The 13311-nt window shown below is 42.9% G+C and overlaps 1 protein-coding gene across 2 annotated transcripts in view; it reads left to right on the top strand.

The window, feature by feature from the left end:
* Nucleotides 1-13311, top strand: part of PKN2 (protein kinase N2) — a 116549-nt gene that overhangs the window by 47337 nt on the left and 55901 nt on the right. For both annotated transcript variants that reach the window (XM_034780323.1, XM_034780324.1), the window contains exon 2: nucleotides 11870-12170. In XM_034780323.1, coding sequence (XP_034636214.1) covers nucleotides 11870-12170 — 301 coding nt within the window. The remainder of the gene's footprint in view (nucleotides 1-11869; nucleotides 12171-13311) is intronic.

Raw genomic sequence — 13311 nt, 5'->3', positions numbered from 1 at the left:
GCTGAGGGTGCAATCCATCCCATCATCCAGATCATTAATGAAGTTATTGAACAAAACCGGCCCCAGGACAGACCCTTGGGGCACTCCACTTGATACCGGCTGCCAACTAGACATCGAGCCGTTGATCACTACCCGACGATTTAGCCAGCTTTCTATCCACTTTATACTCCATTATCCAATCCATGATTTTTTTAACTTTCTGGAAAGACTACTGTAGGAGACTGTATCAAAAGATTTACTAAAGTCTAGATATCACATCCACCACTTTCCCCATATGCACAGAGCCAGTTATCTCATCATAGAAGGCAATCAGGTTGGTCAGGCATGACCTTCCCTTGGTGAATCCATGTTGACTGTTCCTGATCACCTTCCTCTCCTCCAAGTGCTTCAAAATGGATTCCTTGAAGACCTGCTCCCTGATTTTTCCAGGGACTGAGATGAGGCTGACCAGTCTGTAGTTCCCAAGGATTCTCCTTCTTCCCTTTTTTAAAGATGGGCACTATATTTGCCTTTTTCCAATTTCCTCCCCCGATCACCATGAGTTTTCAAAGATAATGGCTAATGGCTCTGCAATCACATCACCAACTCCCTCAGCACCCTTGGATGCATTAGATCCGGCCCCAGGGACTTGTGCATGTCCAGCTTTTCTAAATAGTCCTTAACCTGTTCTTTCACTTTTCATGTTTCTAGATCTAACTTTTTTAGAATTAATTTATTTTATTACTACTTTGTTTTTGAGGACCTAGGTTTTTAAAAATGGCTACATGTTGTATGTACATTCCCTGCAAATAGGTCTTGGCATACTTTGGGTGCTAATGCTACATTGTTTATATGACTTACTTTGACACTTACTACCTGTTTTCCCCTCCAGTGAACTTTGTAAATTTTAGAATAGGACTTCATGCTCTGAAGTGCAGTAGAGATCAACTTATTTCTGTTTATTTTAATGGTGTTTCTAGGATGCTCATGACTATAGTAAATGGACTGTGTTTGGCTAGAAAGCCAAGTGCAAATTAATGTATTTGGTGGTGGTAGGGGAACCAAAAGAAAATGCTGTATTTTGATGTATCTTTTTTAAGAGCCAGCAGACTGTATGTTAAATCTTGAGGTTAAGTGTTACACTACTAGATTTATGTGCCCTGTGGTGAACTGGGAAACCAGGGATCATGGTGTAAGTTTTAGATTCACTGTCTACATAAATACAAGCAAGTGGCTGAAACAAAATTCACATAGTAATTAGATAAAATAGTCACCAACATGTGGCCAGTTGCTTCCTTTTCCAGGTACCAACTATTCCTGTCCTCCACGATGGCCATAAGTATTTGTATTAAATCTTGATAGCAGTTATTTAGTACTTGGACAGATCCACAGAAAATGTGAGTTCCTAACATGCTTACATATACAGCTATGCTATAGTCACATTGTGTATGCATAATGAATCTGCCCTACTGATCTTATTTTAGTTTGTACTAGGATAAATTATGTCTCCATAAGTTAGATAAGTTTATTGTGTACTGAACAGTATAACTACATTTGCATGAACTTTCTTGAGTTGCTTAAGCAATTTAAAAATGACAAATCCTGCTTATCTGTTGTTCTTCTCCCCATGCATGCTCATCGACAAATCCAAGGCAAGGTGGTGATTCTTGCTACTCCTGTTATTTAGGAGATGTTTCTGTTTACAAAAATGGCAGCTAATGCCTGGATTTTATTTATGCTAGAAGTATTCTCGTAAAAGTTTTTTTTTTTTTTTAAGTGGCTTAGTGTACTTGTACAGAGGAGAACTTGTGTCTAATTTTTAACAAGTTGTTAAAAATTGAGTAGTTGAGTCTGTTTGTGTAGCTTTATAGTACACCTATGCCCTACATCTTCTCCTATCTTCCCCCTCCCCCAAAGCGTATAAAGGACAGAATGTCCCTGACCACCTTTCACTTACCTCACTTACTACCCATAGCAGCAAGCCAGAACTCAGCAGTGTCTGTCTCTCATCCTGTAATGCCCTGTCATCAAATCAATTTTATAATTATTAATAATTACTAGAACTAGTGTAGACACACTTTTTTCTGTCCTGTTTGCAGCCTCGTCTTCATTTTATTCCTTTCCTGCTTCTGACGATTAGTTGATGCCTAGGCACCTTTCTGCCTAATAGCCAAACCTAAGCCCTCCAGTTTCAAGCCATGTCTGGTGTATGACAGAAATATTGCACTAACTGGTGGATGCAGACTGTGCTTCTTCTGTTTGGGCAAGAGTCACTTTCCAGACTGTTGGTCTGTATGCTCATCCATCTTCACCAGAGCTCACTTTTCCAAATATACTTTTCTAAAGATATGTCTGCTGGAGCAGTCAATGAAGAGAGTGTCTGATTTGGAAAGACATTCCTCTAATTCAGAAAAGGAACTCTCCCTCCTAGAGATTCATTTTTTTCAGTGCCCTTGTAAATAGGGACTCTACCCTTGAAGGCTCTTATTGCTGGTAATGAAAGAGGGTCTCCAACTACTGTGAAGAACTGAGGGCAGCTGACTAGACTAAGTTTGGCACTGGCTGGGAGCTCATTGCCAAATTCTGGTACCACCTCCATCATATTAAAGCAGGGCAGATCTGAACTCTGCTTTAAGGGTGACTCATGGCACCAATCCTCTTTGCTGCAGTGGGAGAGATCAGAGGTATTAACAGAGGATCATGGGCCCTCTGACTCTTCTAAGTCACAAGTTCAGAGGCCTGATTGCACTGGACAGGCTAGTGGGGCTGATCCTCTGCCTCACCTGGTGGAGTGGAACTAAGTATACGCCAGCACTGAAGCCTTGTACCAGCAAAGACTACTCACTGGCACATACCGGCTCTAGTAATGAGGGTGTACCTGAATCCTTAATGGTACCAGCAGATCTGTTACTGACTTCTGAAGTTGAGGACCCAGCACCAGCCTCAGTATTGATACCATTGGCACAGATCTCTCTGGCACCAGAAGAATTAAACCTTCAGTACTGGTATCCTACCACTTAGGGTATGTCTATACTACGAAATTAGGTCGATATTATAGAAATCAATTTTTAGAAATCAATTTTATACAGTTGATTATGTATGTCCACACTAAGCACATTAAGTCGGCAGAGTGCGTCCTTACTACCATGGCTAGCATCAACTTACGGAGCGGTGTACTGTGGGTAGGGTAGCTATCCCACAGTTCCCGCAGTCTCCACCGCCCATTGGAATTCTGGGTTAAGCTCCCAGTGCCTGATGGGGCAAAAACATTGTCGCGGGTGGTTTTGGGTACATGTCATCAGTCGCCCCTCCCTCCGTGAAAGCAACAGCAGACAATCATTTCACAGCTTTTTCCTGTGCAGACGCCATACCATGGCAAGCATGGAGCCCGCTTAGCTCAGCTCAGCTCACCATCACCACTGCTGTTGTGTCATTGGGTGCTGCTGTCAGCAGACAGTGCAGTAGGACTGCTAACTGTCGTCACCCACCACTTCCGCTGCAACTCGGTTCTCCGGCTCTTGTAAATGTGTTCAGTCTCAATAGCAAATTTCTTCAGAAATTTGTGTGGTGCTAAGCATCGTCATCCATCGCTTCCGCTGCAACTCTGCTCTCTTGCAGACGCTACATACCACGGCAAGCATGAAGCCCGCTAAGCTAACTGTCACCGCTGCTGTTGTGAGCATTGTAAACACTTTGTGCATTATCCTTGAGTATATGCAGAACCGGGCTAAGAGACGCCAGCACGAGGAGGATTTTGATGAGGACGTGGACACAGACGTTTCTGAAAGCACGGGGCTGTGACAATTGGGGCATCATGGCGGCACTGGGGCTGGTTGATACAGTGGAACATGGATTCTGGGCCAGGCAAACAAGCACAGACTGGTGGGACCGCATAGCATTGCAGGTATGGGATGATTCACAGTGGCTGCGAAACTTTCGCATGTGTAAGTCCACTTTCCTGGAACTCTGGGAATTGCTTTCCCCCACCCTGAAGCGCAGGAATACCAAGATGAGAGCTGCCCTGACAGTTGAGAAGCATGTGGCGATAGCCCTGTGGAAGCTTGCAGTGCCCGAGTGCTACCCATCAGTCGGGAATCAATTTGGAGTGGGCAAGTCTACTGTGGGGGCTGCTGTGATCCAAGTAGCCAATGCAATCGTTGACGTTCTCTTACCAAGGGTAGTGACTCTGGGAAATGTGCAGGTCATAGTGGATGGCTTTGCTGCAATGGGGTTCCTTAACTGTGGTGGGGCGATAGATAGAACGCATATCCCCATCTTGGCACCGGACCACCTTGCCAACCAGTACATAAACCACAAGGGGTACTTCTCAATGGTGCTGCAAGCACTGGTGGATCACAAGAGATGTTTCACCGACATCAACATGGGATGGCTGGGAAAGGTACATGACGCTTGCATCTTTAGGAACTCTGGGCTGTTCGAGCAGCTGCAAGAAGGGACTTACTTCCCAGACCAGAAAATTACCTTTGGGGATGTTGAAATGCCAATAGTTATCCTTGGGGACACAGCCTACCCCTTGTTCCATTGGCTCATGAAGCCTTACACAGGCAGCTTGGACAGTTTGCTCCCCCATTAGCCTCAGCATCGCGTCCTGCCTCTGCTCTTCACACTCACTTGATTCTTTCCTGAGCCGTGCCCTGTCAGTGCGGGAGGACTGCATGAGCTCGGAAAACATGTCATTGCGAGTGCATTTGTTTTCGCCTTCTAATCTGCTATAACCACAGAGATAGAGATGATGGGGGAGCGTAGAAACATTTGCACCCGGAGGGAGATAAAAAGGGAGAGTAAAATTTGGGTTGGCTTCTTACGCCTTCGTAACATGTGGAAAAGTTTGCAAACTGCAGTGCCCTCCTTTCCCTGAGCAAGCAATGGGTTGGGTTTCACATTTAAAAGGAGGGGCTGCAGTATTTGGGTAAATGTGCAGCACACATCTATCCCCACCCTGCCACGTGGCTGTTCTCCGGGATGATCCCTTTTAGCCAAGCGCAAACAGCCCAGTATGAACGGGGCTTTTACTGTTCCCTTACAGAAATTCCCCTATTTCAAACAGGTGACCATGAATACTATAGCTTTTAAACCCTGTACTGTCGTTACAAACGTGCACTCATCAGAGGTGCCTTCTCTGGCTTCAGGGTCAGGGATCCCGCCTTGGGAGGGTATTGGCTCCAGGGTGATGAAAAGTTCCTGGCTGCTGGGGAGAACAGATTCACTGCTTGCCTGCTGCGCATTTTCCTCCTCCTTCTCCTCCTCTTCCTCATCCGCAAAATCCTCCTCCGTGTTCCGTGAGACTTCCCCCCCCCCCCCCCCGCAGGTGTCCAGGGACAGTGGTGGGATAGTGGTAGGGTCCCCATCTAGAATGCCATGCAGCTGTTCATAGAAGCGGCATACCTGGAGCGACTGTTTGTCTCCTTTGTCTTTTGGTAGGGTTGCCTGAGCTCCTTAACTTTCACGCAGCACTGCTGTGTGTCCCTGGTGTAGCCTTTGTCCAACATGCCCTGTGAGATTTTGGCAAATATATTTGCATTTCTTCTTTTGGATCGGAGTTCTGCCTGCACAGATTCTTCTCTCCATACAGCAGTCAGATCCAATGTCTCTCTTTCGGTCCATGCTGGAGCTCGTTTGCGATTCTGGGACTGCAGGGTCACCTGTGCTGCTGAGCTCGCCACACTTACCAAACAGGAAATGAAATTCAAAACTTCCCGGGGCTTTTCCTGTGTACCTGGCTAGTGCATCGGAGTTCAAAGTGCTGTCCAGAGCGGTCACAATGGAGCACTCTGGGATAGCTCCCGGATGCGAATACCGTCGATTTGCGTCCGCACCACCCCAAATTCGACCCAGTAAAGTCGATTTTAGCGCTACTCCCCTCGCTGGAGAGGGGTACAGCAGTCGATTTTAAGAGCCCTTTAGGTCGACGAAACGGGGTTGGTTGTGTGGACGCGGTCATTTTTAAATCGACCTAACACGGCTAAATTCGACCTAACTCCGTAGTGTAGTCCAGGCCTTAGAGGTTGGCACTATTTCTATAATGTATTTACTACTACTCCTCTTCTTTCCCTGTCCGCTCACACTCTTTCCAGAGTCAAGCAGAGACCCTTCTCTTGACATCCATTTGCTTCCTCCTTGCAGGAATTGCTCTAGTGCAGCAACCCCCAGATCACACACAAAATCACTGCCATCAGATTTTGAGCCCTCCACCCAGATTTTCTGACGTGCCTCGAAAAACATCATCTTGGGCCTTTTCAGTCTTATCCCTCTAACTTACCACTTTGGCATTACTGGACATTCTGGGGGGCCCTGTCTAGATCTAGGAGTTGCACTCTCATTCTTCCTACAGACCTAGGTTGCCTTCATTGTTAGGTTCCTGACTAGACCATTCAGTGAAGTAGAATTCCATAGGGAATGATAGAGAGAACAACGTGAGGAGGAGGCAGAGGCTCAGGACGTAGAGGCAGAAGATATTGTTGGGTTTTTTAAAACATCCAGAAGAGACTTCCCTCAACCCTTTCTAGCTGACTACTCCGAAAGATCTGCATTCCTCTGGTAGGGATGTAAAATGTTAGCTGGTACGCATTAGTCTTACCAGTTAATCTGCCTTAACTGTTAAACCCCCGGGCTGGCCAGACCAGCGGCCCCGTGCTGGCCGGCCCCAGTGGCTGGAGCGGCCCTTTAATCGGTTAACCATTTAAACAAAATATTTTAATCATTTAAACGGTTAACTTTTTAAAAACTGTATTTACATCCCTAGCCTCTGGTGACATCCACTACAATACTATCATCTGACAACTTCAAGTCCTTCCAGGAATACTAGGAAGGACAGCAGACACAGGACACGCAATTATCTGTGGTACAGGAAAAAGCACATACATGTTTTATATTCACCATTCTAATCTCCCTGGCAGATTGGCAGTGTCAATAAATGAAGGATTTCTAGAGCCCCCAAACACCTTTGGCAGACTCCAGCCATTACTTTCTGCACTGAAACAAGCAGAGAAAACATATCATGTCTCCTTTCCACCACCACATCACTCTAAGGACATCTACTTGCATGTGACTCCTAGATCTAGCAGTATCTGCACTACAGGAGAAATCTGAAAAGACGGGACTACCTAAAACCACTCAAGAACAAAAGATCCCAAGAGACTTTGACCTCTTAGCAGAAAGGCCTGCCCCTCAGTGTCTCCCAACTGTGAATAAGCAGCTATTAAGCCTTAGTCTTTAAACATGACTACAGGACCTGGGACAGAGTATCATCATTCACTGACAAGGTCCCACAGGAAGTGAGGGCTGTCTTGAGATCCATCATTTCAGAGGGAGTTTGGAAGTTAGCCAGAACTTTCCACCAAGTAGTCCCGGGTGACCCTGATACAGCAGCCTGTTCAGTGGTCCTAGCCTTTGCCAAGAAAAGGGCAGTCCTGCGGATTCCTAAAGAGGTCCAAACAGATATTGAAGACCTTTCCTTCAAAGGGCCAGACCTGTTTAGTTGCTTCACAAATGAGTTATTACATACCCTAAGGGACTCTAGGGCTACATTGAGATTCTTGGGTATCTGTACACCTGCAACTAGGAGGAAACCCGAGGGCTGGTTCAGACAGAGAACTTCCTCCTGTCGGCAACAGAGGTCTGCTGACTACACTTCTATAAGAAGTCTTGCTTCTCCCACATGAGCCCTGTCTTCTTCCTCTACTACCTTCACTGCATTGTCTTCCATATGGCAGGTTGAAGTTGAGCTTTCTGTCTGCTCCATTTTTGATTGCTGCCTTTTGCATTTCTCTTAAGCCTGGGCTGGAATTACTTCAGTTCAATGGGTATAGGAGATTATTACAGAAGGCCACATCATACAGTTCTAGTCCTTGCCCCATACCCAATCCCTGATCCCTCTTCAGAAATGCATCTTCCAAGAGACAGCTGAAGGAAGAAGTGGGTTCCTTACTACAACCTAGAAGCAAAAGAAGAAGTACCCAGATGTTCAGAGGGTAGGAAGGAAGGGTTTCTATTCCCACTACTACTTATTCCCAGAAGAAAACTGGAACTGCAACCTATCCAGTACCTGACGTGACTACACAAATTCACATGCTGACTTAAATTAAGAATAGTTACACCAGCCTTCATCATATCCTCTCTAGAAGCTCAGATTGGTTTGTGCCTGTCAACTTCAGGACACTTATTGTCATGTAGTGATTCATCCAGGCTACAGAAAATTTACTCCTCTGTATGCAATTTACTGACTCCATCAATCTGAGAGTGAATGATAAATAATAATCTCATTCCAACAAAATCCATAGAATTTATTGGGGATCTTCTAGATTCTAAGTCAACAAAGGCAAAATCCCTCTAGACTGATTTCAGACAATCACTCCCCTCATCTCCAGCTTCAGGTATAATCTTGAAACAGCAGCAAGAAACTCTGAAATTATTATATCACATGGCATCATGCACTTATGAGATGCCTCTGGATGGCTGAGGTATGTTTACCAACCACCAAACTTAATTTATAAGAGTTGGAACCATACAAGTTCCCCAGATAGTTGCAAAGGAGTACCATTCTGCACCATAATCTCCCATGGTGATGCTGATTACAGATGCCTCCACGGCTGGGTGGGAAGGGACTATCAAAACCACCTACAAATTCAAAGCAGTATGGTCATGGAGAGAGTCCTTGCTTCATTCCAATGTACTTGAACTCTGGGTTATTCGGCTAGCGTCCAGAGTTTTCCACCATTCTTGAAAAGAACAGCAGAGATCCTGACAGATAACATTTCTCCATTGTAGTATAGCAATAACTGTGTGAGTGCGTGTGTGTGTGTGCAAATGTTGCCATGTTCACAGGATAAGTCCCATGATTCTTCACCTACTAGGAGCAAACAGCTATCTGGCAGATTACTTCTGCAGAACGTATTCAGCCAGGCATGAGTGGTGACTAATAGATTCCATTCCGAAGCCTTTATTCCACAGATGGGGCTCCCTGTGATAGATCTATTTTTGCCACCAGCAAGAACAAAAAATTTATCTTCTGCTTCAGAGAATATACCATGCCAGAGTCCCTCCACGATGCTTCTCATCCCTTTTTCTGTTTTAATTCCAGTCACCCTAATACACAAGCTCATAAGACCTCTCTTTTTCCAATCTGCAAGATTTACTGTTGAGGCCAAATTCTCCAACCATGTCCCCATCCCTGTACCTGTTTGGAAGTTGACTGAATGAGCCCACAGAGAGGCTGTCTTGGACTTGTAGAACAATCCTTGACAGAGAGAAGGAAACCCTTTACAAGATCAGTCTACTGATGAAAGTGGAAAAGATCTTGTATCTGGCTTCACAACAAGGTCTGGACCCATTCATTGCAAACTTCTGTTCCCAAGATTCTGGATTGCGTCCTCCAGCGCAGGCTACAGGGCCTCGCCATCAGCTCCATTAGGGTCCATTTAGCTGCCGTTTCAGCCTGTCGCCTTCACATTCAAAATTGTGTTCTTTCATCTCACTGTTTAAAAATTTCTAAAAGAAATGGTTCGCACCTATCATTCCATTCAATAGCCTTTCCCATCCGTGTAACTTTAGATTGTTCTTATGGAACATCCTCACCGCATTTAACTCTTATCCAAATGCTTTCTTTCCATTGGGGAGAGCTGTGGAATGCTAAACCATTTCTTCCCAGAGATTATCCGAGTGGATCAATCTGTTACTAACTAGCAGATATACACCTTCCTTCAACAGTCAACAACAGCCCTGGAAACCTCTTCAGCATACCTAAGAAATATTCCTGTATCAGACGTCTGCAGGGTAGCTACTTACAGCTCAGTAACATTCCTTTACTAAATGTTATGCCCTGGATTTGGAGACTAGATCACATTCCAAATTAGTAGACTAATTCTGCAATCCTTATTTAGCTAGCTGTAGATAAGACTCCTTAGACCCTCCTCCTATTAATCTGCGAACTAATAGCTAGTTATAAGGAGGGGATCTACATGGACAAAGACTGTCTTACTTTACAGTAACTGGTTCTTTGAAATACTTTGTCGGTGTGGCATCCACAACCTGCACTCCATCTCTGTTCTTTCCCAGTCCATCTTTACTGGGGTTCTGAATTAGCAAGGGAACTGAAATGGTCAGGGCTGCTTTGCCCAAGGTGAATGGAGCATTAGGGTATGCAGGGTACAGGCACAGCCACAGCGAAACATGCAGAATAAGTGGGATCCACAGAAACAAAATATTTTGAACCACACTTGTTGTAATTTAAATAACTATTTTGTATGTCACTCTCCACTCCTACACTTTACAGGAACCTATTTTGATCAAAAAGAACAGGAGTACTTGTGGCACCTTAGAGACTAACAAATTTATTAGAGCATAAGCTTTTGTGGACTACAGCCCACTTCTTCGGATGCATACAGAGTGGAATAAATATTGAGGAGATATATATACACACATACAGAGAGCATAAACCGGTGGGAGTTGTCTTACCAACTCTGAGAGGCCAATTAAGTAAGAGAAAAAAACCTTTTGAAGTGATAATCAAGATAGCCCAGTACAGACAGTTTGATAAGAAGTGTGAGAATACTTACAAGGGGAGATAGATTCAATGTTTGTAATGGCTCAGCCATTCCCAGTCCTTATTCAGTCCTGAGTTGATTGTGTCTAGTTTGCATATCAATTCCAGCTCAGCAGTCTCTCGTTGGAGTCTGTTTTTGAAGTTTTTCTGTTGTAATATAGCCACCCGCAGGTCTGTCATTGAATGACCAGATAGGTTAAAGTGTTCTCCCATTGGTTTTTGAGTATTATGATTCCTGATGTCAGATTTGTGTCCATTAATTCTTTTGCGTAGAGACTGTCCGGTTTGGCCAATGTACATGGCAGAGGGGCATTGCTGGCACATGATGGCATATATCACATTGGTAGATGTGCAGGTGAACGAGCCCCTGATGGTATGGCTGATGTGATTAGGTCCTATGATGTCACTTGAATATATGTGGACAGAGTTGGCATCGGGCTTTGTTACAAGGATAGGTTCCTGGGTCAGTGGTTTTGTTCAGTGATGTGTGGTTGCTGGTGAGTATTTGCTTTAGGTTGGGGGGTTGTCTGTAAGCGAGGACAGGTCTGTCTCCCAAGATCTGTGAGAGTAAAGGATCATCTTTCAGGATAGGTTGTAGATCTCTGATGATGCGCTGGAGAGTTGGGGGCTGAAGGTGACAGCTAGTGGTGTTCTGTCATACTTTCGTCTCCTCCTCTGCCCATCTACCTATGCCAAGAAAGGAAGTTGCAACTTTTATTTCATTTTTTAAATCCCTCTAAATAAAAATTTAAAAGAAGCAAATCAGAAAGAGAAACTTGCATTCCAGTAACACATGTTCTAAAATACCTAGTATCTGTAAACACTGCTGTGTTTCTTTAAGCCTATGAAAGGGTTGCTCTATTTTTTTTAAAATACTTTTTAATAGGATAACTACTGAAATTCTAAGTAAATGTATAGGAATTCTTCTTTGTTACTAACTGTAAGAATTAAATGTTACTGCTTAGATCCACTTAGTCTACTAAAGCTCACAATTAAATCTTGAAAAAATGCAAATGTGGCTCTAAGGCAAGGCATGCGTGCATGACAAATCCAGAGGTATTTAAGTCTTTCTGTTAAAAATAGGCATAGTAAAGGTATCACTAGATTTAAAACAAATCTGTAACTTGTAAAGCATAACTTCAGTGAAGTTGAACAAGTTTATGGGCTTGTTGCTTTGTTGGGGCAGCATGACAGATAAATATTTAGTAAATGGCTTCTCAGGGTGAGCGTCTAACATATTCTGGACATGAGCCTAGTATTTTTAGTCATGCAAGCAGCTAACCTCTGGGTATGCCTTTTTTTTTTTTTTTTTTTCTTCTCTCCCTGTAGGGGGATGCCCGAAGTCTTCTAGTCTCGGAAAATGTAAGCATTGGCCAAAAATTGGACTTCTCAGACACAATGGTACAACAGAAGTTGGATGAAATAAAGGACCAAATCAAACGTGAAATAAGGAAGGAACTTAAAATCAAGGAAGGAGCAGAGAACCTGAGAAAGGTCACAACAGATAAAAAAAACTTGGCTTACGTGGACAACATTTTGAAAAAATCAAACAAGAAATTGGAAGAATTGCATCATAAATTGCAGGAATTAAATGCGCACATTGTTGTAACAGATCCAGAAGATGTTACAGGTACAATACAATACTAAAAACTATTAATTTTTTTCTTAGACATTTTGTACCTTTTATTTACATTGATTTATTTTAAATGAAATCCTCTAATTATAAAGAATTGCTATTGTAACCTGGTTTTCAATAGCTTTTGAAGAATTACCAACATACATTTATATTTGCCTCAAATAATAATTGGAATGGTTTTAGATTTTTTTAAGTAAGTTTTAAACTGTAGTCTTCCAGATGACTGGTGGTCCACAGAGCAATTGCTTGTGGTCAGGAGACCACTGGCTAGTCATGTGGTGCTTGCAATTACTTCCAATTACTAAAATGCTTAAGACGACTGCCAAAATTAGAAAAATAATTTCCTAATATTGCTTTTCCATGCAGTTTCCACAAGGAATGTTGTGATTGCAAATGGGTGGGAAAGTGGTATGAGAGGTGTTTGTGATTTACATTATGAAAAGGTTTGTGAACCCCTTGCCTTAGTAGTTTGAAACTAAAATACTAGCTTTTTTTTTTTTTTTTTTTTTTTTTGACAAACGTGTTTGTCATACTATTCATTGGCTAACTTACAGTAAAAATGGCTGTTTGTCATAATAATTTGAATAAATCTTAGGGATTTTATATATGTAGAAGCTGTCATTAACCGATGAAATTTTAAACTTCATTATACTCTAACTTGTATTTTCTGTGGAAGTGCAGGGAGTTGGTATTAATTTTGAAAAATATCAAACTTGGCATTTCAAAATGGAATGTTTTGAAAGTAAACAGTCAAACAAATGCCTTTTTCAGTATTGTGAAATGACTTGGATAAGGACAGTATGGTGATTTGACATTAAAATATTGCTAATATGAGTCTGTATAAATATAAACGTGCCATTGAGGGTGTCTGTTAAGTGACTGTCAACTCTTGAGCAGTTTGGGCAACAGAATAAAAAGAACATATCAATCTTGTTTTAAAGTAAAGGATGCAGTGAGAGTCTTGAAACATCCTAACAGGTGATTTCAGTAACTCACGATATCTCAGAATATGGCATGCTACCAAAGCTCTGAGTTACTCTTGTTAAGCTTGTGTACATTTTATATATGTCACATATATTTAAAAACTTGTATGTAATTTCTCTCATGAGTTAAGACATGCAATAATTGAGTAAAA

The sequence above is a fragment of the Trachemys scripta genome, chromosome 8 (genome assembly GCF_013100865.1).
Source record: "Trachemys scripta elegans isolate TJP31775 chromosome 8, CAS_Tse_1.0, whole genome shotgun sequence".
Taxonomy (NCBI): domain Eukaryota; kingdom Metazoa; phylum Chordata; order Testudines; family Emydidae; genus Trachemys; species Trachemys scripta.
Note: the sequence above shows the minus strand (reverse complement) of the source record. Positions and strands in the feature narration are given on the sequence as shown.